Source organism: Malaclemys terrapin, chromosome 14 (assembly GCF_027887155.1).
Source record: "Malaclemys terrapin pileata isolate rMalTer1 chromosome 14, rMalTer1.hap1, whole genome shotgun sequence".
Classification (NCBI taxonomy): Eukaryota; Metazoa; Chordata; order Testudines; family Emydidae; genus Malaclemys; species Malaclemys terrapin.
In genome coordinates this window covers 25,711,781-25,739,070 of record NC_071518.1, presented here as the reverse complement: position 1 = coordinate 25,739,070, position 27,290 = coordinate 25,711,781, and the positions used below count along the sequence as shown (strand labels likewise).

Below are 27,290 nucleotides of genomic sequence, written 5' to 3'. Positions count from 1 at the left end.
TGGTTTTATATTAAATTTGTCTGTTGAAGGAGAGGGCATGATTCTATAATTGTTTAAGTGATAGTTACATTTAACTTTATGAAGTTATAACAAATTTGCTGTTATTCTCGAGGGCTCAACAACTACTGAATACATCCAGCCTCCTTAACCTTAGGAAAAATAGCAAACTAGGTAAACGGAGACAAACCTAACTATCAAGAGCTGTGGTGAGAAAAGATGAAGGCAGAAGCATCTGTAAAACAACTTATGGCAAGTCCAGCAATATCAGAATCTTGCAAGGTGCAGTTTCAGTGGCTGTCTTGATAACCTAACATCTTTCCGAGGAGGAATCAGAAAAAAACAGAAAAAAAAAATTCTTACGGATAAAGAAACAAAACCAATAATGGGAACATTTTTAAGTTGTAGCCCTTCAAAAAGTTGCATCAGTGTGTAGAAATAAATAAAACTACCAGAGGTAGAGATTGGGAGTTGCTTTGGTTCCTACTAAAATGGGGTACTCATGATACAAGAAGGGTGAAATGGGCAATGTAGGCCTCATGAGATTTTCAAGGTTCAAATGTAGAAGCAGCTTTGTTGGGCACAGGTCTCGATTCAGCAAAGCATTTAAACATATGCTTAAGTCCCATGGAATTGGAGCTTAATCACTAAAGGGTTGGACAAGAGCATGGGTAAGTAGGAAGAAATTACAGTTCCAAACAGTATCGTAACTTTTTCACAGCTATCACCCTTCCCTCCCTTATCCCTTGTAACTGTAACAATTTTTAAATATGGCAAATCGAGTTAATTAAATTCAACACAGCTGTTTAACCAGTGGATTAAATTCTAACTTAAAATGTGCATGCATTTATTTACATAATTTGATATGCTAACATGAAAGACAGCTTAAATTTACAGCCTGAATTTAACGGGTACATGGATATCAATTTTCCCTTTACAACTGTAACAGCTTTCCTTGGAGAAAATTAGACTGTCTATAACCCTGTGCTACAAAGTGCCATTGCTATAGGTGGGCACTACCCAACTTTATTATTGCATTAATCTGACAGACTCAAGACCCACAATAGTGACAAGTAATGCTAGTTTTGCAAGAGGTTAATAAATACCATACAAAGGCAGATCTGTATGAGGACATTAGAGAGACTAAATACAATGCGACAGGTGGAATAACAGCTTAATAATATGATAACCATGTGTCTGAATATCTTTTACTGAAATTCCTGATCATTTAAGAATCTAAATTGTTTCCAAGTTTCAATATTCAAAAATTAGTGACTGGTACAATTAATTATTAACAACAAAACCTTGAACATTTAAGATGTTTTGAACTACTTATGTCTGCCACATAAGTATAATTTCCTTTGCTGTGCAAAAGCATAACCGAAGCTTCATTAAGATTCCTTTTTGTGGTGCTGTTTCCCCCCCCGCCCCCCATCAGCAACAAAGCAGTCCATCCAAATTAAAATTTAAGAAAAGCAGCAGCTTTATAAACGTTGTCCAAACGCTAGAGGTTGATACAGAAAATAGAAAAAAATATGGCAGTCTTCAAAAGAACAAAAACAGGGCCCAAGTGTCATCACCACAAGCCTAGAAAGTCGGCTGACAGCAGCTTCTTCTAAAGACCTCTACTGTAGAAAAACGTATGCTCCCGCATATGGGTCTTGTTAGGTTAGGCTAACACACTTTAACATGGACTTTCAACTTGGTTTAAGTCCTGTCCACACTAGTATCAGAATTTTGCTAGCAAACTTATTTAAACACAGCTATTGCTAGAGGGATTTTAACAGATTCCCTCATCAATGCACATAGAAATTACGCTAGTTGAACTATAATATATTGTACTAAACTTTAAAAAAAATGGATAATTTTTAAAAAAAATGTTTCTACTATATCTTCAGTTCTCTTTTTAATACGGAAGTTTGCATCAGATGTAAGCAACAAACTTTTACATATGGAGTAGATGTGTGGTAAAAGTTAAGGACAGATGGAGGATGTCTGATAAAGCAGTTCTGTTTTTGTACTAAAATGTTGACTTTATTTTGAGAATGCAGAACAGTAGCGGCTACTCATAGCCTAATGAAAAAAATAATTCACATGAACTCCAGCTGCAAGCATGTGATCAGTCTTTAAATTGTAAAAGCTGGGTGTTTCCAGATTACCGTATTTGTACATCACATGGAACTGCACGCCCATCGAAACACCACCCCATGACACAATGCTTTTCCTGTTGAATAGATCATTCAGTATACACCTTCCTCCCACCTAGAAGGTCAGTGGCAAAATATATTGATTGCTATTTTTGGTAGCCCTTGCTTGCAAACAAAACACAAAAAAATGATGTTAAATCAAATCTATTTACAAGCTTTTATTCACTAGGAGTAGGAGAGGTAACAAGCACTAACCGTACCCCTACATATTGCTCCAATGTTAATGGAAAGTCCTCTTTAATGGTGCAGAAAGGAGCCATTAGATGGCATCAAGGCCTGATTCGTAACAAATGACTCACAGACACTCTCAGAGAACCTTATGTCTTTTTGCACCAGCATTATCCCATGTACTTTATATTTCAAAGAAAAGCAGTCTCCCTCTCTCCTACCACCCCTTCGTTTCTTTTCTCCCCTCCTTTTACCTCCACATTTCTGTCTGATAGTATTCATTACATAAATCTGTAATGATTTTTTCATGATAATTAAAGAATCTTTGAGACAATTTGCAAGAAAACGTTATATGGTACCATTTTATTTTGTGTCTCCCCAATTCTTTAATTGGATCCTAATGGACTCAGCCCTTTCCTGGCGCACAGCCCACTGAAGGCACCACACAGGTGCAGGGGTTCACTTGTGAAGCTTCTATTGTGGAACCAGGGCTTACTTACATAAAGGACTTTGTAGAAACAATCTGTGCATGCAGAAAAACTTACATTTTTAATAGATGCAAACCCTACACTGAAACACAAAACAGCTATTAAAACTCAATAAAAGCCGGGAAAATTCAAAGGCAAAATTACAAACATATCAGTCTTAATTCATCCTGTTGTGTACAAGCATTCCCGCACATCCTGAGCCTAACATTACACCCACAATCCTGCAAGAGTAGTTAGAAGAGTTAAGAAGGGAGGGATAAATCTGGCTAGTGACTAAGCAAGTACAACTTAAACTCAATGTAATTGGCACAGAAGGATATATTTGGTCCTTAAGTTCTGTATTTCCTTGTTCACTGAAGAATTATCTGAATCTCTTGCTAATACCTCAAAGATAACTTGTTCTTTCCTGATGCAATACACTGGTAGCCAAAGAATTTTCAATCAATTTATTTAAAAAAATATTTATAGTTAGGCATTTATATCTGCACAGAAAGCTTTATTTCAAAACAAGCATTTCTAAGGATAGTACTTTAACGAAGCCCTTATAAAAATATTGATGATCTGAACATTTTAGCTTAAAATTATGTTACATGCCATTATTATACAACACCAATACTTATGTTTTAAAATGGATGAGATGGGAAGTCTAAAATAAAACTGGTAAAACTATGAAGAACTATTGGTAAGTAACGAAAGTTACTAATGTCTTCACTTTAGATAATTATCTAAGCAGAGCACTCATCTTGAAACCTAGCAGGCAGGCAGAAGTCCTACCACCTATTCTCTGTTGAAAAGCATGTTCATTAGCATAGATGCATGCTTCTTTAAGAAATGTTGGACACCCTCTACTGGCTCCAGTTTAAATAGCAACACATGACAATTTAAATTGTGTATGTAATGTGCAAAGTTTTAACGTTCACATGACTAGAAACACTTGAATATTGCAGAGCTTTGTATTGATAAGGAGAAAAGTTTTCCATCAATGCCTGAGAGATTCTGCAATATGGACAGATGCTAAAAGGTCAGATTTTAATCAAACTGTCACAGAAAAAACACTCGTCTATTGCAACCTAAAAACCTGCATCTCTGTGTATAAATCATCTACGGCTCCCTCTTTTCACTGACTGCTGGATCCACATGTGACTCCTTCTCCAAGAGAAGGTTTAAAAGAGCCCCTTTAAAGTCAGAAATTCAAATACATCAAATATGCACTCTTGAAAGCATATCCATAATAGTTACTTGCCAATTAACTCCTGTGGACACTTGTATATTTTCTATTTAATGTGCTGCTCCAATGATGTATATAATGAACAAAGTAGTTGTGTTCATCTTTAAAGGTCATGCAAATGATGTCGGCAAACAGCATAAGTGTCAGTCAGATCATTTTACATGCTTTCTAAAAAGAAATAGAATTCAGTTTGCTTCACAGCAATTACTGCACAAACAGTAGGGAAAACAGCCTTGGGGAAAGGAGGTGCAGTTATTAGTCATCTCCAACAAAAAGTTGTCCACAGATTAAAACATACACAACAGTGCCTTTTAAATATATTCTCTTCTGAATTTCCAGAAGCTGTGTACATTTTCACCAGGAAATACCATTCCAGTATGTTTTTTCACATTTCATCGGAAACAAGTGAAAGGACTAAAATAATGAAAACAGGCAATGCTTCTAAACCAAAGACAAAATGTAATATCGTCAAAAGTTGTTAAGAAGATAGAAAAGATTCTAGCGCCTCCCAAAAAAGTGTGAAAAATAAGTTCTTTTGGATATGTTAAGCTCAAATGCATCACTGAATAAAGTTTTGTCTTTTGAAAAGGAAGAGTAGAACACTGATGAGTATGAAGATACTACCAACAAGGTATTTTCAATGCCCTCAACATCACTGCAATATAGCTGCGGTAACCCAATTCCAGTCCTTCCATCAGGTCTTCAGCATCAACTTCACTGGACAATGTGTGTGCCTTTTTATGTTTGTGTAAGAAATGGTTACTTACTGTAACTGCTGTTCTTCAAGATGTGATTCAGACATAAAATCCATTTAGATGTGTGCACACCCAACGCACCAAAGCTGAAGACTTTTGCCTAGCAGTACGGGTGGTGTTCGCACCTCACGGCTGTGGCCCCTCCCCTGACTACAAGAGGCAATGCCTTTAATCCAAAAGCCCATGAGAGGAGACTCCAACGCAGAGGGGATGGAGGGCGAGTTGTGGAATACATGTCTAGATTACATCTCAAAGAACGACAGTTACAATAAGTAACCGTTTCTTCTTCTTCTTCAAGTAGATGCAGACGTATATTCCACGTGAATATATATATAAAATTCCATGAGCAGTACCCCAATCCAGAGCTGGGGCTCACAGTCTACTGAAATAAGGATCGCAGGACCTCCTTCCGGGGCCTGTGTCCGCTCTGGAAGATGTGGTAATAGCACAGTGGTCCGTAAATGTACGTATGAATGACTACGTGACTGTCCTGCAAACAGAAGTATGGAAATTTCACTGATGATCAATCACTATTGATGTTGCTTGTGCTCTCATGGAGTGAGCCCGTACCCACTGAGGAGGCATAGCCAAAGCTATCTCATTATTAATCTAGAGATAGACTGCTTGCCCCTTCATGGGGTCCACATACGACATGAACAGGCAAGGCAAAGCACAAAACTGTTTAGTCCTGTCCAGATAAAAGGTTAGACATCACTTGACATCCAGATTATCAAGGTGCTGTATTTCCAGAGAGGAGTATGGCTTAGAGAAAAAACACAGGTAAATATATCACCTGATTCAGATGAAACTAAGAGAACACTTAGATAAAACCTGCGTGTGTGGTCACAGCATTACCTTGTCCTTGGAAAACTGAATGTAAGGCAGCTCATCCATTAGGGCCTGCAACTCTCACTCTTCTTCTGAAGTGATGGCTATCAGGAACGCGATTTTCTGAGACAGAAGGGGCAGTGGACAGGATACAAGAGGCTCGACTGGAGGGCCCATCAGAGCTGCCAAAACCATGTTTAGGTTCCACACGGGAACTGGTTCACAGACCAGAGGATATAAGTGGAAGAGCCCCTTCAGAAATCTCATCACCATGGTACTGGAAAAAAATGACTTCTCTTGAATCAGGAGGTGCAATGCGGATATTGCTGCCAAATGCACTCTCAGAGAACTGAGCGCAAGGCCCGACTTCTGAAGATGTAACAGGTACTCCAAGGTGTCCTTGATGGAAGCCTCTGTTGATTGGCCTGTTGGCCAAGGAACACACAGAGAATCTCTTCCATTTCACTAAGTAGGCCATCCTAGTGAAGGACTTCCTACTATTGAGAAGGACTTATAGGATGGCCTCTGAGCAGTGCTCTCTCTCTTCATGTAGCCATAGAGCAGCCATGCTGTGAAGTGCAGGGAGCTGACTGCAGGATGGAGGGCGCGGCTGTGGTCCTGTGTGAGCAGGTCAGGACGGAGAGGAAGCGGTATGGGAAGCTGAGCCGACAGAGCAAGGAAGTCCGAGAACCAGCACTGTTTCAGCCACACTGGAGCAATGAGGATGATCTTGGCTCAATCCGCCTTGAGCTTGAGGATGACCTGCAGAATGATCGGAATGGGGGGGAAAGCGTACAGAAACTCCAGCTGACATCTGCAATGGAAAGCATCGGAGAGGAAGCCAGGACCGAGGGCCCCCCCAGTAGCACAACAGGCGACACTTTCTGTTTTGTTATGCGACACATCACATCCATATTGGTGCACATAACTTTCATCTGGTGGGGCGGAGGGATTCGAAGTGTGGGAGGGGGCTCAGGGCTAGGGCAAAGGGTTGGGGTGCAGGAGGGTGAGGGCTCCGGCTGGGGGTGCAGACTCTGGGGTGGGGCCGGGGATGAGGGGTTTCGGGTGCAGACTGCCCAGGGGCTATCGTGGGGAGAGAGAATTCCCCCAGCTCTCTCTCCCTGCAGCAGCACCTGGGCTGTGGGGGGAGGAGGGGGGAAGAGGTGCCTCTCCCCCACCTGCAGCAGGGCTGGGGATGGGGCTGCGGCAGAGGCACCTCTACCTCCAGCTGCGTCAGATCTGGGTCTGAGCTGGGTTGGGGCCATGGGCGAGACGTCTCTCCCCAGCGGCAGCAGGTCTGGGCCGGGGCTGGGGCCGAGGGAGGGCGCCTCTCACCTGGCTGCAGCAGGTCCAGGGCTGGGGGAGAGGCATCTCTCCCCATCACAGGCCTGAGTGCCTGCGCGACGCTTACTAGGCTGCCACACGGCTGCGCAGCTTAGAGGGAACTTAAGCTCCCCATTTGAAAGACGACCCCGAGAACATTCTCCTTCACTGCTCCTGAGTCTGCTGCTTAAACGATTTACAAATTGAACAGCGCTCTGTACGGTGGGCTTTGCCAAGGCAAAGCAAGCCTGTGTGAGGGGGTCACTGTTGGGGATCGCCCCTCCACATGAAGGACAGTGTTTAAACCCTGATGAGGGCATCACCGGGGCACATTAAGTATCAACTAAGACTATTCTAACTATTCTATTCTACATGCATCCAATGAAGTGGGCATTCACCCACAAAAGCTTATGCTCCAATACATCTGTTAGTCTTAAAGGTGCCACAGGACTCTCTATTGCTTATTCTAACTACTAACACTAACCACATACAATAAAGTAGGCTAAGACAAAATGCGAGGTGGTGAGACTACAACCACACAGCTCCAACTCCAGCCCAACTGAGTTGGGGTTGGACAGCACCGCTTCATATAGCCAGGGGAGGGGACACAGCCACGAGTGCCACCCCTCCACAAGTACTTCTAGGCAAAAGTCCCTGCCATGCTGGGCACGCACACCCCTAAGTGGAGTACACATCTCCATCTACTCCAAGAATAAAAATGTTTATGAAGTAAATCACATGACGTTCATTTGTCATTTTGTTTAATAAAATCTTTGTGGTCTTTTTAGTAGGGCAAATCAGAGCCACCCTGTAAGAATTGTTATGCCTGTGTAGGAGTTTGTCTACTGCAATTCAGTTCCAGCATGCACAGAGATGGGAGATGAGAGAGGGCTGAACTTAACAATGAAACAGTACTATGTCTCCCTCCCCCTTTTCCTTTTTAATTCCCTCTTAGAATAATGCCGGATGACCACCCCCACAAACTACCACCCTTATGAAAAAGCATTCTGGTAAATAGCAGGAATAGGACAGATTAAGGAATAACCTTTGTTGAAAATTTGATCTGCCGTTAATTTTGTATTTTCACTCCTTAGGAATGCTCCAAAGCCACTACACCCTTGATATCATTATATCAGAACTGTCTTTTTTTCCATATTGTTTTTGACATATGTTGATCCCAGACAATCACAAACTCCTGAACTCTATCCACTATTCTTAAATTTTGAAAGAGTTCCAGATCTACCCATGATGTTACATACTACATGAGCCCTACTAACAAAGAAAAACAGGAGCAGGGACAGATGACAAGCCCAGTCAGCCTTAACACTGAATGTCCTCAATTATTGTTTAATTTCTATCCTGTTGAGTGGGTGCCACACCCATGTTAAACCCTCTCTTAATAAAAAGAACATCAGTGAGAAAATGACAGGGGGGGGGGGGGGGGGAATTACCAGTATGAAACAAAGATAAAATTACCTGTGACCTCGAATGTCAGACTGATCACATACTCCTCCCAAGGCAATCCTATGGAACTCTCGGCCCAGGGTTTTCGCAACAGATCTTCCCACGCTAGTTTTACCGACTCCAGGGGGACCCACAAAACAAAGGATGGGTCCCTTTAGGTTGTTTTTAAGTTGTCTGACAGCTAAATACTCCAAAACTCTCTTCTTCAACTTCTCCATGGCATAATGGTCATTGTCCAGAAGAATTCTAGCAGCACGAATATCCAAACGATCTGTCAAGCACCAAAATAAGGAGATCAGCATAATTTCCCTTTAAAGATTAAAGCTTTGTTTCTGAAATGCAATTGATAAAATTTGCTAACTATTGTAAACGGCCACATTTCAGACTCTTTTTCTAAGAAAAAACAGTTACTCACCTTTTTTGTAACTTGTTCTTCGACATCATGTGTTGCTCACATCTATTACAGTTAGCTGTGCACGTGCGCCACGTGCACAGACCTCGGAAACTTTTTCCCTAGCAGCTACCCGTTGGGCTGGCTGTGGAGCCACCTGGAGTAGCGCCGATACGGTGCTCTATATAGGACCCTGCCGGCCTGACTCCCATTCAGTTCCTTCTTGCCGGCTACTCCGACAGAGAGGAAGGTCGGGGGGAATGGAATAGATATGAGCAACACATGGCTTGGGACTGTGAGCACCATGTCCAGGTTGTCATGGCCCGGGCGATACATGGACGCCAACCACGTCTGTAGGGGCCTGACTCTCAGTTTGGTGTGCTGCACCACGTAGGTGCAGGATGCCATATAACCTAGCAACTCGAGACACTGCCTCGCTGTGGTAGTGGGGAACCTGCAAAGGTCGGTGATTATGTTCGCAAGGGCCAGACGTTGGGCCTCTGGGAGAAACGCTCTTGCTTGGTTTGCACCCAGGACTGCCCCGATAAACTCTATTGTTCGGGTTGGGGTGAGAACAGACTTGCTGACATTCAACATGATGCCCAAGCGGTCGAACGTATCTGTGACCATCTGCACCTGAGACTGAACTTGCTGGCGAGATCGGCCCCGTATGAGCCAGTCGTCTAGGTATGGGTAGACGTGAGGTCGGCAAAGAAAAGCTGCCACGACCGCCATACATTTGGTGAAGACGCGAGGGGCTGTGCAAAGGTCGAATGGGAGGGCTGTGAACTGATAGTGCATCTTGTTCACCATGAAACAGAGAAAACGTCTGTGGGACGGGGTGATTGAAATGTGAAAGTAAGCGTCTTTCATATCGAGGGCGGCATACCAGTCTCCCGGATCCAGCGAGGGAATGATCGTGGCCAAGGAGACCACGCGGAACTTCAAGTTGACAATATGTTTGTTGGGCTCCCTGAGGTCCAGAATGGCCCTTAGGCCTCCTTTTGCCTTGGGGACGAGGAAGTAACGTGAGTAGAAACCCTTGCCCCTGAGCTCCCGAGGCACCTCCTCCACCGCTCCTAGGGCAAGGAGTGCCTGCATCTCTTGAATAAGAAGTTGCTTAGTTGAGAGAGGTCCCTGAAGAGGGATGAGCAAGGAGGGTGGGAGGGCGGGGTGGAACAGAAGTGAATAGAATATCCCACCTCTACCATGTGGAGGACCCATCAGTCCGATGTAAGAAGGGACCAGGCCTGCTAGAAACGGGACAGACGGTTCAGAAAGGGAGGACAACTGACCAGGTTGTGGACTGGTAATCCGTCCTCGTGCGCATCTTCAAAATGGATGCTTAGGGCCCGGGCCGGGGGCTTGGACTGCCCCGGCCCTGCCCAGGAAGAAGGTGTGATGGCCTACGCTGAGAGTATCTGTTCCTCCTGTGGGAGAAGTCCTGTCTGGGTCTGGCAGGGAAGGAGCGCTGTTGGGTGGGCTGAGGCTTGAACGGCTTTCTTTGAGTTGCCAGGGTATGCATGACTAAAGATTTAGTGGTGTTTTGCGAATCTTTTAGGGTACGCAATCTCGAATCAGTTTGCTCGGCGAATAAGCCTTGACCGTCGAATGGAAGATCCTGGATCATCTATTGTACTTCAGGTGGAAGACCCGATGACTGGAGCCAGGCGTTTTGTCGCATGGTGATGCCAGACGCCAGAGTACGTGCTGCTGCATCCATGGCATCAAGGAAGCCTTGGAGAGAACTGCGAGCCACTAGTCTGCCCTCCTCAGCAATGGCCTCCAGCTCCGTGCGTGACTTGGATGGGAGGAGCTCCTGGAACTTTAGGATCACAGACCACGAGTTGTAGTTGTATCTGCTGAGGATCACGAGTTGATTAGTGATCCGAAGGGAAAGGTCACCAGTAGAATAAACCCTCCTCCCAAAGATATCCAGTCATTTAGCATCCTTTGATTTAGGGGCGGGCCCCTGTTGACCCTGCCTTTTTTATTTACCGCATCCACCACGAGGCAACATTGGGGCCGGATGGGTAAAGATGTATTCATACCCCTTGGTGGGGACATAGTACTTCCTTTCAACTCCCTTGGCCGTGGGCGGAATGGAGGCCAGAGTTCGCCAAATTGTTTTGGCATTGGATTGAATCGTTTTGTTCATCAGCAAAGCCACCCTGGACCTAAGATGTCCACCATAGGATCTTCATCTTCCACAACCTCCTCCACTTGGAGGTTCATGTTCAGGGCCACTCGCTGGAGAAGCTCCTGTAGGGCTCTGAAGTCCATAGGAGGTGGACCAGATGTGGACGTGCCTGCCACAGCCTCGTCAGGGGAAGACGAGGAAGATGCTACCGGGAGAGCCGGGTCCGAAATAGCCCCCTGGTCTGTTGGGTCCAGGTCTTCCTGAGCACCGGGGGTAGCCTTCACAACAGGTGGGGCTGGTTCCAGAGTTTGTGCTGGGTCTGGAGGGGGGCGGCTGAGGGTTGCCTCAGGAGGCCGGGTACCTGAGCGTGACGGCGGAGGGACGCCCGGGGATTGGGGGGGGGCACCCTGGGCCTGATGTATACCCAAGGGGTCCAGAATTGCCACTGGGGTTGCTGGGCCCGATTGGTGTATGTCGATATGGGGAGCGCTGCCACGAAGACAACAGGTGCCGAGAAGATAGGCCCCGCCTTGAAGGAGAGCGACGATTAAAGGATGACCACGACTGGTACCATGCTGGGGAGCGGTGCCGTGATGGAGACCGGTGCCATGCAGGGGAGCAGTGCCGCGACGGAGACAGGTGCCGCGATGGAGATCGTCGTCGTGTAGGGAACCAGTGCCGCGGTGGGGACCGGTCCCGGGATGGAGACTGGTGCCGAGCCGGGGATCTGCGCCGTGCCGGAGAGTGTTGCCACGGTCAGCAATTTGACGAGTCTTGGTGCTGCGATGGGGAGCGGTGCGCAGAGTGATGTCAGTCCAAGAGGTGCTGTGAGGTCTCAGAGCGCGATCTGGACCTCGAGCAGGACCACGACCTGTCAGCCGACGACCACCATGAGCGGGAACGGCTCCAAGGGTCGGGGCTGCGAGACCAGTGCTGCGAGTCAGACAGGCGCATAGGGTACGTGCAGTGCCTGGACTCGGAACAGCTTCAGGACTCAGAGCGGCACGATGATGCTGGTCTGGGGGTGGACGATCCAAACATTGCTGGTTCGCCCCTCAACAGTACAGGAGCTCGGGCCAGGGGAGGCCCCGAGATCGGAGACACGGGTGCAGTCCTTTCAATGAGCTCTCTAGCGGCCTCGAAGGTATCCGGAATGGAGGGCAGCGTGACCTCCTCCGCTTGCAGGGGGCCCAGTGGAGTGGGACTGCTCTGTGTAGACTGAGGCCTAGTGGAGGATTTGCCAGTCTTAGGGGCCTGGTCCGCGCCCTGCTCAGTCGGGTGCCAGCTTCAGGCCTCTGAGGAAGTCTTTCCATGGCCTGCTTTTTATGGGTGGCCGGGGAGTGGAAGCAGTGCCGGGGGGGAGCGCTTCTGGGCTCCGGGAGATCATCGGCCCCTAGGAGGGCGTGCCGAGTCCTTTTGCGGTGCTGTAGACTGTACCGCTAGGGGGGGCACTCCGCACTGAGGCGCTTGGGCCCGCATCTTGAGAGGGACGGAGGACAGACTCCATGAGGAGTTGTTTGAGGCGGATATCCCTCTCCTTTCTTGTGTGAGGTTTAAACACCTTGCAAATTTTACACTTGTCAGCCTGGTGGGCCTCTCCCAGACACCTAAGGCAGGAGTCGTGGGGATCGCCCGCAGGCACAGGCTTGCCGCAGGAGCTGCAGGGTTTGAAGCCCTGGGACGGCATGCACCAGAGCCCTGCAGGGCACAAGCTGAAGGGGAAGCCCCCCCCCCCCCCCCCCCCCCCCCCCCCCCGCTATACTACACTTAACACTAGAGAACTACTGACAAAGGTAACTATATACAGAGATAAGAGATAGCTAGGGAGTAGTGGATAACAAGAGACCACTGTTCCAACAACCGTAACAGGCAGTAAGAAGGAACTGAAGGGGGGTCGGGCCAGCAGGGTCATATATAGAGCACCATATCGGCGCCACTCCAGGGGGCTCCACAGCCAGCCCAACGGGTAGCTGCTAGGAAAAAAGTTTCCGACATCCGTGCACACGGCGCGCGCACACACCTAACTGGAATTGATATGAGCAAGCACTCGAAGAAGAACTCAAGTAACTGTGACTCTAAACTATGCACATATACCCCTTGGAATGCACAAATACAGGCAATTGCAGATGCAAATGCTGGTTTATATATTCACTCAATTCCAGCAACATTTGAAAATGTAGTGAAACTCTAAAATGAACAAAGGCACATCCTGATCTTGCTCTAACTGGAGTCAATGACAGAATCCCTCAATCTAAAAGCAATCAAAACAGATAGCCAGGGCAATGACTGATCTTTAAATTAAGCATCATATACATAATCTTGCATCTACACCCAAGTTGTACTCAGTCACCTGAGATTCAGGCAGTTTTACCTCCAGAATAATTTTCAATAAAGGAATAAATCACATGAATCTAAGGGCGGGACTGTGCTTTTACTTATGCCAACATAAACCAAAAATAATTTCAATTAAGTCAATGGAATAACAGCAGTGTAAAACCAAAGAGGAAAGATTCAGGCTCGTTGTGTTTGCAGTTGCTCTGTGTGACAAATACTGCATGCAGCTCCAATATCTTTGAGGGAGCACATTGTATTAAGTGTATGTATCACTGTGGACCAGAGACTGTATGTATGGTTGTGTTCTACTCCAAGGTGAAGAGTTACCACAGCTATTTCATGAACTAAAACAGAGGGGAGTTATTAAGGTGAATCACTCACATTGTAAACACTTCCAAGGAGGCACCACCCCTGAGGGAGGTTTGCAAATTCTGGTTCAAACTGGATTTCCAGAGAGTAGGGAGACAAAGAAAGGGCTTTTGGCTTAACAAGACTGTGTTTAAAGTTGTCTGCCCAAGGTGCAGGAAGGGGAGGGGGATGTTTAGACCCAACCTTTGTGGAAGGGTTGGAAAGACTTTGGCCTACCAGGACCGCATAAGACTGAAGGGAGACTTCTGGAAAGCTTTTAGGGTACGTGTAGGATATTTTTTACCTTAAGAATAAACATCCTTATTTAGAAAGCACTGTGTGGTAACCTGCAACTGCTGGCAATACTTGTTCAGTCCTCGGAGAGAAAGCAAAGCATGGATCTAAAATGACTTGCTGGTGATGTCACAGTGTAAGGCAGGGAGCTGTGCCGCCTTAAAACCTTCAGGTCAGAGGACGGCAGTGGGACAAGTGTCCCTACAGAGACAGGTGATGACAGGAGACCTCAGACCTGACTGGGAACTACTGGAGTGGACCAAGGGTTTGGGGGAGGATGGAGAGGTGGAAGATGCAAGTAGAGTTATCCTGAAACTATGTTACTCAGAAACAAACGAAGATGGAAAAAGCAGGGGGGACAATTCCAGAAGTGACAAATGCCAGAGATCTTCCAGCACTTGCTTTCTACTAGACACAGCCTGATCTAGGACATCCTTATCCATATACAACTTTCCTCATGTGAAGAGATTTGGACCAAACCGAGGATTTTGCATGGAGCCCACCTCTACTATCTACCTCCAGTGACCTAGTGCTGTAAGCTGTTAAACTCTCTTAAGCAGAGCAGGATTCAGCAGGTTGGACAGAATACCTCCAATTATTACCAACTTGTTTTAGGATGCATTAGCGATTCAACAATCAGTACTTTGCCCAAAGCCAGTTCTGAGCTAATGGGCCGCATTGTTAAAGACTGAAAATGGTGTATTACAGCTGCCCATGGGGGTGGGGGGTGGGGAGAAGGCAAGTGGGGCAATCCCCATGAGAATATAGTATTCTATAGTATTGCAACTCTTTTTTATGGAAGGGGCCCCCGAAATTGCTTTGCCCCGGGCCCCCTGAATCCTCTGGGTGGCCCTGCAGCTGCCATCTTTCAAGAGAGACGAATTGGAGAGCCTGACCAGTTGTCATCATTAAATTCCACTTTATGTAAGAGTTGAGGTTTTACTCCAGTGTCCTGGCCAAATTCCCGACAGCTCCATTTGAATGGTGCATGAAGGGGTTCCTTACATATCCCATACCTATTCCACAGTAACGTGTTAACATTTATAAAGCACTGAGTTCCTTGGACAAAAGCTGCCATGTAAGTATTACTATTGGCATGAAAAGCAAAGAGGCAGAAACTGGAGAAAAAACCAGAGATAATATCTTCTGATAAAGTGCGGCTTTGCCACAGAAAGTGTTTTGACCTTAGGCAAATAAATAACGTGTCAGTCCTGAGATACTATATGTCCCACATATTCCCTTATGATAAAAAAAAAATTTACATTTAAAATGCATAGACATTCTCTTTAAGAACCATGTGATATTTTCTTAAAAAGCCACTGAGGGGGCAAAAATACAAGTATAATTGTATTTCTCAGGTTTCTAATACTCTACTGTGAATGTGTTACAATGCATATAGGCACAGGATGTATGTGTACATATAGTACACTGCATGCCTGTGATTGCAAAGCCAGCACATTTGTCCAAGGAGACAAGATTCAAGCCATCTTCAGCATGGTGTCCTTTTGAAAAGTAGACGAGTAACAGATGTAGTTAAACATTCCACCAGGAGAATTCAGAGACTCCTGTGGCTCAGATTGTAAATAAATTTCAAACAACACCGCATGCTTTGAAAACATTTATATTCCCAGGCAGATATTAAATATGAAAAAAATCAGAGTACTGTATAGTAACATCAATAATGCAGTGAGATGTAGGGCTGTGTAGTGCCAAAGTAAATGCAAGTTGATCATGGTAGCGGAAAGAACCTTGCTAAGTATTTTTTTTCAGTTTAGTTTTAGAACCACAAGTTTTTATTTAGAATGATAAAATTCTTTATATTGCAACTGAAATTGTCCTTTTCTAGTTTTCAGTTGACTAACTTTCAGGCACTCTGTATTTAAAAACTAGATGAAATCACTACAAAGAAGAACTTCAACTTATAAATCACTCAGTCATACTAAAATATCCATTTTGGGCACTAGCCTCATCAGTGTCATCAGCCCAACTTTGTGAATGCATTAGCTGAAAGCTGCTGTAGAATCAGCAAATGGGAGCACAGAACTCTAACCTACTAAAACATTTATTAGTTAGAAATTCTCTATATTCAGCTGAGCAAATCCAAGCAAACTCTCAGGACTTCAGAAGATCAGAACATAAGAACGGCCATACTGGGTCAGACCATCTAGCCCAATATTCTGTCTTCCAACAGTGGTCAGTGCCAGATGTTTCAGAGGGAATGAACAATTTATTGAGTGATCCATCCCCTGTTCACTTTTACAGAGTATTTACTGTACGCTCCCTTTTTCCAAATGTAGACTGAAAATAAAATATTTGCTCGACACAGACTATTAATTTTAAAGTGCCGCAATCCAAAACAGACTGAGAGGCTGACTTTTAAGGCTATGTCCACGCTACGAGCTAGAGGTGTGATTCCCATTCTCGTGTACACATGCTCAAACTCTCTCTCTCTCTCTCATCGAGCTAGTGCAGTTATAAACAACAGTATGGCAATGGTAGTATGGATAGCGGCAGCAGAGGCATGGCTTACCCATTCCGAGTACGTACCCACCAGTTTCAGGCAGGTCTGCACTCAGCACATGCCTCCACTGCTGCCGCCAGTGGTACCACGGCTAACCTATACTCATGCTAATGCAACTATCTGTACACAAGCAGGGGACTCATACCCCAAGCTCACAGTGTAGATGTGGCCTTTGCACTGCAGTCCCAAACTACTAGAATAAACTAACTGTTCCACTTCAACAGGCATCAGCAATGTCTAGGTTTTAGAAACTTTTAATCTCTTAACTAACACTGTCAACGCAAAAAAATATGATTTTTTGATATTTTAACTATGAACAGCTGACCCAACAGTTTCTGCCTACACTAGCGCTACCATGTTTAACAGCATGTAAATTAGCATGTTTTGTAACATGGTTCACCTAAGCTATGAGTGACCCACATTTTGCTGTTTATACCATACAGAACATGTCCTGGAGTAAGACTGTCAACTGTTCTCCTATTGGAACCTTGATGAAAACAAGATATACATCTCATGGAGCTCTCTCTGTAACCAAATATTTAAATAAAAATTCAGCATGAAAACAGATCTCTTTGTCAAGCTTCTGTGAAGGTCCTTCAAAAATGTGGAAACAAAATTACTTTACAAAACAGTGGAAACTACCTTGTCAGACTTCATTTAAATCAGTGGCTCTCAACCTTTCTAGACTACTGTATCCCATTCAGAAGTCTGATTTGTCCTGCATACCCCCAAGTTTCACCTCATTTAAAAACTACTTGTTTACAAAATCAGACATAAAATAACGAAAGTGTCACAGCACACTATTACTGAAAAATTACTTACTTTCTCATTTTTACCATACAATTATAAATAAATCAATTTGAATATAAATATTGTACTTACATTTCAGTGTACAGTATATAGAGCACTATAAACAAATCATTGTCTGCATGAAATTTTAGTTTGTACTGATTTTGCTAGTGCTTTTTATGTAGCCGGTTGTAAAACTAGGCAAATATCTAGATGAGTTGATGTACCTGCTGGAAGACCCTTGCGTACCCCCAGGGGCACACGTATCCCTGGTTGAGAACCATGGATTTAAATAACAGACCTATTTCCTCAGCTGTTTGCATATCTTCGGTGACGCTTAAAGCAACAAGGAGATACACAAGGCAAAACAATGTTGGCTTCAGTGACCTGTTCTTCATAAAGAAGTCATCTAGTCTAAAGTTTTGTTGCCTTTTTTTTTTTTTTAAAAAGGGAAATGAATGAGTGCCAAATGTAAACTCATTAAACAGGCAGAACAGAATATGCTGTGAATTTCTAAGAGAATATCAACAATAATCACTTAAAAATACATTAACCTACATGCTTTAATGACCTTACAATGTGAAAAATCTAAGGAAAAACGAAATACATGACATCAATAAAATAAGAAAAATTAGGCAGTGATCAGATCAAATCCTTTCACTCAGTGATTCTCTAATCATCATTTTTCTGATGTACACATGAGTTACATTTCATAGTCACTTGATTTGTTTTACCGGGTTAAGAATAATTTATTTTAAAAACCAAATTAGCACACTAAGGGTATTTCTGCTATCAGACCATGCAACAAGAATTTACAAGACAGACCCAGTTAGGTACCACAGTATTTAATTGCCAGATACTTTTCCTGGAATTTCTCTTTGACAGACAGTCAGCACCAAAGAAGGTCTAACAGGCATTTACCTTTTGTACTTTTGTTCCATGGAAGTTCCACCATTAGTTCCAAATAATTTCTGGTCAAGGCATATTCTGGCATTGACTGAGGCATTTTCTTTAATCTGAAAGTACACATATTTAGTAGATGTGTATCAAGGAGATAGTAAGTTTGAACTGAGAGTTTTTCCTCCTACCACAAAACCTGTATCTGGTACATGGAGGTCCACAGCATTCCTATTTACTACACTGAAAATCTTAATGCTAAGAAATGAAGCAGAGTACTGTTGCATGAATTATAAGATTGTGGTTTTTTTTCTGATTTGGGTCTGAACTGGAAAAACCTGAACAACATTTCAGTTCGGGTCTAACCAAAACTGAAATATTTCTCTCACACACTCATAGAAACTAAACCAAAAAGAAAAAACAAAAACAAGTGTTTTTTGTTTAGTTTTCGGCTTTTTTAAAACCCTTTTTGTTTAAATGAATATAGCTAAATTTCTAAACAAAACATTGTTTTAAAATGCTTTATTTCAAAATGATCAAATTTTGACTTTTTCTTTTCTTTTTTTTTAGCCAAAGCTATTTGTCAAATTCCACCTGAATTTGCAAATAGTTACAATGCCCCAAGAAATGTATTTTCTGACAAATTTAATATTTACCCAAAAAATTCACCCAGACCTATTGTGAGTCATGCATGAAAACAGCATCTTTGTATAACTAGCACGAACAAGCAGAGGCTCTCCCTCATATTTACATTGATGAGAAATCTAAAAAAAAAAATAAAAAAAAAAATTAACCAAATGTGCCACATTGCTATAGGTGTCAAAAACATTTCTCGTGTTTATGCACCATACGTGCCCAATAATAAGGTACCTCCCTAAGCCAAGACTGGGCAGTAGTACTATCACCAGATACTCGTTTGTCTCTGTTTTTCAAGACCTCACTAACATATACCCATCCTGAATCTGTTCTTGAATATCTGCAGAGATGGATCCTTGATCATCCTTCTTGACATCTATTCCACTGCACATCTTTGAAAAAAATAACTCTCACCCTGAAGCTAGTTCAAAATCTATTATTAGCTGTGTGCAGGTGCAAGTGGAATTCATATGCAACTTAGTAGCTGTGCCTCTAAGTAACTGACTGAGCCAAAAATCAGGGAGTCAGATGTCACCAGAAAGAATTGTGGGCAAAATACCCAAGTTCGAGTGTTCAAAAATGCAGGTGCAAAGAAAGATGCAGAGAATCAGCCCTTTAGAAATGTATCCCTAAAGGTTTCCCTCCTTATTTCTACCTTAATGGATTTTTATTTATGTATCATTTTTATCTATACCGTTACTGAAATCCTAGCAGGCAGTTATCCACTGCATTTTCTTTATCTACTAATTAATTTAGAAACCTCAAATTTGATTATAAAAGTAGGAAATTACAAAGAGAAATAGATGCCCAGAAGCCAAAAGTGTTCCCTAGTGCAGTGTTTTTCAAAGTTCGGGTCACGACCCAGCACTGGGCCATAGCATGTAAGGCACTGGGTCGCCCTGCTCAGCCACTAGGGACCCTAGTTGCTCTGGTCAGCACCGCCGACTGGGACGTTGAAAGTCCTGTCGGCGGTGCTGCCCAGTTATGGCAGGCTAGTGCCTTCCTGTTCCAACAAACGATGCGTCCCAGAAGCGGCCAGCAGCGGGTCCAGCTTCTAGGCAGCGGGGAGCCACGGGGCTCCATGCGCTGCCCCTGCCCCAAGTACCGCCTGTGCACTCGCTGGCCTGCGGGCGAGAGCTGCATGGTGCCGCTTACGTGCCTCGGCCTAGGAGCTGGACCTGCTGCTGGCTGCTTCTGGGGCACAGCGCAGTCCACGATGCCAGGACAGGCAGGGAGCCTGTCACTGCACCCTGGCTGCACCATTGACCAGGAGCCACCGGAGGTAAATCCGCGACCCAATCCCCTGCCCCAGCCCTGAGCCCTCCCAAACCCGGAACCCTTCCTGCACCCCAAATCCCTCATTCTCACCCCCCCCAGAGCTTGCACCATCAGCCCTGACCCCCTCCAGCACCCCAACCCCCTGCTCCAGCCCTGAGCCCCCCAAACCCTGAGCCCCTCATGCACCCCAAACCCCTCATCCCTGGCCCCACCCCAGAGCCTGCACCCCCTCCCACATCCCAACCCTCTGCCCCAGCCCTGAGCCCTCCCACACCCAAAACCCCTCATCCCCAGCTCCGTTGGCTCATGGGCATCAACAATTTTCTTCAACTGGGTCCCCAGAAAAAAAGTTGGAAAACCACTGCCCCAGTGGATAGAGCACTGGACTGGGACTCAGGAGACCTGGATTCCAATCCCAGATTGTTCACTGTCCTGCTAGGTGACCTTGGGTAAGTCACTTCACCTCTCTTTGCCTCCTTTTCTCCACTATAAAAGGAGGATAATGAGGTTTGCCTTCGTTGTAAAGTACTGAGATCTCCTGATGAAAAGTATTATATATGAGTATTATAGGGCAGGTTAGTGGCATCAGCTATTATTAAGTTTGCCCCAACACTTATAATTGTAAGACCCTTTTTTCAATTTAACCAAACTCTTCACAGGTGGCCACATATGTTTTCCTAATTTTCTGGTTGCCCAACGGGAGACCCTGGTGCCTCATTTGCAGAAGTGCAGAGCGCTCGCAACTGAAGCCAATGGAAGATGTATAATGCCAACTACTCTAATAAGTCAGGTACTAGTTTCCCAAATTGTCCAAAATTAGTGGATATTTTTGACCTTAATGTCTCTGAGCCTCAGCTCCCCAAGTGTAAAACTGGGATAATACCACTCCCTCACGTCACAGGGATTTTGTGAAAATAAAGTGCACACACAACCTTTATTCTGGCATTTCCTAACTTCTGAGTGCCTGATTTGCAACCTGAACAACATGCTATTAACATAGCTTTTTGTGCAATTATTATTTCTATTAACCCACGAAAATATAATTGCACTTAGTGTTTGTTTGTTTGTTTTTTAAATAAAGGAAATTAAAGCTTTTGGCCCTTTATCTAAGAGAATCCCATACATTATTTTCATCAGCATGACTTAATGATAAAGTCCATCCTCCTTATTTTAAAGTTTTTGAGACTGTTTCACATCTCTGAATGTTGTATAGTTTTTTAACAGCACATCACCACAGCCAAGCACTAACATCATAAACATAGGTTTAAAGCTTGAGCATGTTATCTGTTTTCTAAGCAATGAAGATTTAGAGAGGCTTTAAGTTTTTAGTGTAAAGTTATACTGATTCTTAATCATCATTTAGGGGGGCTTTCTTCAGGTTTCCTCTTATTTATAAACACTTATTTTTAAACTATGAAAATGATGAAATTAACACTATGGAAAAACAACTCTGTTCTGCTTGAAATGTAATTTTTTTTTTTTAATTTCCCAACATAATCAAAAACCTACAAAAATATGACCTCTCAATAGGCAGACAGGCTATGGCAAGAATGGCCAATTGGAAATTTAGTCATTAATAAACTTTGGAAAACCTCACTATTACAGAGATTTTATCACCTACCTTTTTATTTCTTTTACACAAACTTTAAGAGCTTGCTCTGGCATACTGGATGTTCTAATTTTCTTTTCTAGCATCACAATGTCATCATGATCTTCATCCTCCTCTTCATCTTCTGCAGTACCTGGAATGTGATTGATCCTCCGAATAGGACGAATAGCTACAACCTAAGAAGCGGAAAACAGAAGCATAGAATGGTGTACAAATATTTTTTAGAAGATAAACTGTGGTTTAAACTGAAGTTAAGGGCTTGACGCATAATTTATTGGGTGAGGTTCTTTGGCTTGTCTTACGCTGAAAGTCAGACTAGACAGTTATAATGGTCCCTTCTAATATTAAAATCTATGACTTTATTAACCTGTTCTAAATATGATCTCATGATTACTAAAATAAAGAAACATTTATCTTACGGTACCGGTTTACAAAAATACACTAATTAACCAGCCATACCTATTGGATACTAGAAGACAAGAAAGAAATTTGAAGGTGTTATTAATTATACTTTTAAAATCTCTGCATTATAGGCCACAATAACTACTGAATAAGACTAATCTTCAGTGAGTAAACAGGGCTCTTACTTTTCCCCCCTCAATTCCCATAAAAGTAATTGTTCATCATTAAACATGGTTGTATATGTGATCAGACTATCACGTTTTGGAAAACTACAGGTCTCAATGCCTGTTTCATTCATGTATAAAACAATTTTATTCTCATACTATTGGACAATAAAGTCACATTCTGAAAGAGGCGTCAACACGAGCTCTAAAACTGTACTCAATTTTTCACGTCTAAAGTTTTAGATAGTGCAAACAGAATTTGCACAAGCAAACTGGGTCATGAAATGATTCTGTTCAAGACAATTTGTTTTTTTTTTTTAATGGATGTCAAATGTGCTTAAAGCCTTTGCTTAGGTGCTTTTATATGGTTTACTAAAAATCTAAATAAATAGCCATCTTATGTAGAATATGGGAGTTGGACGTTTTATACACGTTATTACCTGGATATGAAAAATTATGGTCACAGAAATTAAATGTGAATGATTGTGGGTTCAATTTTAGATGCCATTTTTGAAAATGAGACCCTATATTTAATTAAATTATTCCTCTCTGCCAAACCATGAAGTGCATTTGGGAATCCTATGTTTAAAAGTCCATACCCTTTTATCATCATCCTGTTTGGGTTTTCTGGTTTTCTGAAGCAGCTTCAGGCCTTCAATCTGTCTAACAAGCAATGGTATAGTCATCTTGAATCGCTCCTCCAGGCTAACAGCATCTAAAATCTAACAGCAGAAAATGAGAGTGAAAACAGTTAACAGTATTTCTCTGTACTATTTAGAGGTTAGTCTATAAGTAATGATAGCGCACAGATTTTCTCTGGGTTAATGACGCAATGTTATCAGAGTTCTGAAGTAGACAGTGTGCAAAAAAATATGAAAGCAGTTATTACAGCAGAGTGGAATATAAGGCTCCTATCTCAGATGTGTGAAACGACTTTAGAATTTGGTTTGTGCTTTGTGTTCGTTGTTAAGAAGGGCCGAAAGGCAACTGGAAGCACACAGTGTAAGAAGTGAACAGGGAAAGTAGACAAGACATAATGTGTATGTTTACACAGCAGTTGGGAAGATGCTTCCCAGCACAAGCAGACAGACATGCATAGCTCTGCTCAAACTAGCATGCGAAAAATAGCAGTGCGGCAGGGACAGCACAGGTGGCAGCTTGAGTTACCCATCCAAAAACAATCCTGCCCAACCCCCTGGGTATGTACTCAGGTGACTAGCCTAAGCCACCACCCAGGCTACTGAGGCCACTCTGATATTTTTAGCACACTAAGTCAAGTAGGGCTATGCATGTCTGTCTGCCCAAGATGGGAAGCATCCTCCCAGCTGCTGTGTAGACATAAACAATGAAAGTAGAGGAAACCTTCAAAAAGAGAGACAACAGCAGTGTTGCTAGTTAAAATAACTTTGTATTTAATGCCTTATTTTCTTTTGCCGACAGAGTAGTACACTTCCCTCAGGTACCTGCTTTAAGGAAATTCCCAGACTAAAAGTGGTGAAATTTCTGGGGCACAATTCTACATTACCAAGTTTTAAACACACAACTGAAAAGGTTTAAAGGGTACTATAATTCTAAGGCTAGCATCAAAAGACTTCTAATTACTCCAGCAAGACTACGGAACTGGAAGAAAAAGAAAACTGCTCTTATCCTGCCTCTCTTTTTAATGTGCCTCATTAATGAAGTGCGTATGCTGCAGCAAACCAGTATCAGCAGTCATTTCTCAATTATTAAACCTGGAGGCAGGACCTAGCCCTCTGAGAAAAATCACAAGATGATCTCTTCCTTCTCCAGCAGTCTCACAAATCTTGCCTTCTCTTCTGGTTTCTTTTCCAATTGTATCTCTGACTTCATTTTGAATTCCAAGTCTGTTCACACTGATCATGTGAATGTTTGGGCACTTCATCTCTTATTAGGCAATGAAAGCTTCTTATGGCTTGTTGTCACCCCAAGATGGGACTTGCAATGTTCGCAGGGTTAAAAATGCAGAGATTTACTTATCTGCACAGATTACTAAACAGCTAGGGGTGTGGCAATGAAGCCAACCACGGGCCAATTAGGAGTTCCTATCCCCACACTCAGCAATACCCTGAAATACATTTAATATTCTCCTCCCCTTCCTGCTGGAGCTGGGTCACTAGGAAAGGTGAGGCCAGGCTCTCACTGCTCCTACAGGCATACTAAAGCCAAAGGAGTACAAGTAACATCACTGCTAGTCTGAAACAGGCAGGTGGATTTCTGAAAAGCCACCTTTTCTACAATCTTCTTGGTGCTGTCTTCTACTCTATGCTTCCCACTGCAGATCGTCAGGAAGCAAGTAATAGGCAGCTGTTGTCTACCTCCTTCCACTCTACTTGCAATGACAACTATAGGGAGCAGAGCTAAGTAAGGACTGCCCTATCTTTCCTTTGCACAATGACCAGCTGTATTCTCACTTCAGATCAGTAACTGGGCTCCTATTTGGTCTGCCATGAGAGAAAGTCTGGCCCTGTCTCACGTAGGAGGAGGAACAGCACAATCAGTAACCCAGCTAAATACTAGGCCTGAAGCCAACATGGTGTTGATTCAGCATCATGACTGTCACATGACATGCCCATGGCAGCACAAGCAAAACCTTGACACTCAGCCCTTCAGTAAAGAGAACACATGCAAATCCACTTTTAATGGTGGTTTGCAGCTTACCAAGGAGATTCTTCTACATGCCACTTTCTTACTCAACATGTTGTGCTCTCTCCTTTTACTCTCTACCAGTTGCTTTATTGATAGAAACAAATTATTACTGTTAGCACTGACAAGCCAATACAGCTATAGAAAACCGAACTGGGGAGAACTCTCAATTAAATTCTGAGGGCAGAATATTTACATGCAAGGGTGAATCAGAATCTCCAGATGAATTATTTCAAATCCCAGATTTAATTTGCAGCATGACAGTTACAAAACAAAACTTTTTACTTATGAACAGAGCAAACTGGATACAGAAATCACTGAGACCAATAAATATGAAACCTTACATGCCATTTTCACAGTGTAATTGTATGCCAAAGAAATTAAAGCGGTTAGATTTATGCCCATTTTCTAAGAGTCCCCAATGCTCTAATCTTACACAAATAACTACAAAAGTAACTGGGGTAATTGACCAAAATGCATTAACACAAACAATGGTACAACAGTAACCTTTGAACTCAGTTTGCCAACTCAATATAGTTTTGAATAATGTGGAAATATTTTTTTAAATACAGTCACACAGATGCAGACAATTACTTTTTTTTAAAGCACAATATTAGTACTTTATAATTTCCAGAGATGAGTGATTCTGAAGTTATCTAATAGTGGACTGAACTGTAGTGCTAAACCCTTGGTTCCCCTGGAAGTTTAAGGCAGAAGCATACAGTACCTGCAGCTTTTCTCGGTTGGTTGTGCGGATGATCGAAGTCAGTACATCTGGTAAAGCTTCTCTAGGCAGATTGTCTAAAAGACGTCTCAGCTTAGCAACTGCAGGGACAGACATATCCAACATTTCAACCAGCTGTAAGGTGGAAACAAGAAAGTGATAACAATTTTCAGTATTCCCTGGTGTTTCTTTCTGATATGAAAAAACAGTTGTCCAGATTATTAAGTTGAACAGCCACAAACCGAGAAATAATTGCATCTTTGAAAGGAAAAGATTTCTATTTACATAGCCAAACAGCACTTCTAACAGCCAGTAAAAAGAACTAAGAGGCCTTAAGTTAACCCCATCTCCCAGGACCGTCAAAACTTCAGTTTCTTTGCTTGTTTGAGACAGACCCTAAATATTATTATAGTTCTTAGTGCTTTCCTCAACCTCTTTTATTCAGTGTTAGAAAAAAGAAAGAACAAAAACTCTCCGATTCACATTGTACCAAATCTTTTTGATCCCATAAAATGTGACTAAAACAGTTATGATACTTTCTCTGACATCTCAGATTTGTGCATCCTTTGGACAAAATAATTTCTATATAGTTGTTTTTTTGTTTGATTTTTGTTTTGATTTTTATGGTTAAGGGGCAGTACTTTAAACAGACTTTTAATAATATTCTTGTTACAAATAGAACAATTTAAAGCCTACCCCGATACATGAAATAGTCAAGTCTGTTTCTTCAGAATATTATATTAAGGTGCATTTAAGATTTACATAGCTCTGATACACAGCGCTACTGAAATGCCTGGGATTATTGAATTGTAGCACCTAGCCTGTGATCTTGTTAAATTTCACAAGTTAAACAACATCAGACCTGGTCAGCACTTTGGTAGAAGATAAAAGAATGCAAAAGTGGTGCAAGAATTGCTCTCAGCAATTCGGTTACTGGCACTCTTGAGTGAACTGAACCAGCACCCCAGTTTGGCAATATTGAGTACTATATTCCTGGTAAGTGACATCTTTTGAATGAGATATAAAATAAAATTCCTGATTATTTGTGGTCTCTAAAAGTTCCATTATACTTTTTGCTGGGCATTGAATGGCAGGACTGGGTTTCCAACATGGAAGTCCTGGAGAAATCTGGTTTGGTCAGCATCTAGTCTCATTAGATCTGCATCCCCTTGAGACAGACTGGCCACATAGTCCATATGCCTGAGACCCATTTATCAAAACAATTCTTATATACCAAATTAAGCTCTGGCAATTGTAAGCATAAAGGGCCGATGCAATGCTTCAAAGACACCCTGAAATAAAATCTGCGCAAACAAAAATTTCTGACTCAACCTTTGAGAAACTGGCGATCCATCGTATTCCATGGTACCATGCAACAAGGATGCATGTCCATGATTTTGAGAAGAATTGTTGAGCAGCTGGAAATACAGAGCCAGGCATAAAAACAGTGTGCAACTCAATCACCACAACTAGCCAGATGACTGTGGCCAGTGTGATAAATTCTGTTCTTCTCAAATTGATCTATGGAATCACCCGAAGACCCATTAATACAAACTAGGATTGTCAATGTCATCCTCGAAATCAGGATAACTAGCATCATCACCACCACCACACCACCACCTTTTGCAAGACATTATGCAT

The 27,290-nt window shown here is 42.9% G+C and overlaps 1 protein-coding gene across 1 annotated transcript in view; it reads right to left on the bottom strand.

Moving 5' to 3' along the window:
• LONP2 (lon peptidase 2, peroxisomal) overlaps positions 1-27,290 on the bottom strand; it is a 94,452-nt gene that overhangs the window by 60,491 nt on the left and 6,671 nt on the right. Inside the window, exons 3-7 of the mRNA XM_054048931.1 lie at positions 25,653-25,784; positions 22,861-22,983; positions 21,708-21,871; positions 18,197-18,291; positions 8,471-8,729 (exon numbers count right to left, since the gene is read on the bottom strand). Of these exons, the coding sequence (XP_053904906.1) occupies positions 8,471-8,729; positions 18,197-18,291; positions 21,708-21,871; positions 22,861-22,983; positions 25,653-25,784 (773 nt within the window). The remainder of the gene's footprint in view (positions 1-8,470; positions 8,730-18,196; positions 18,292-21,707; positions 21,872-22,860; positions 22,984-25,652; positions 25,785-27,290) is intronic.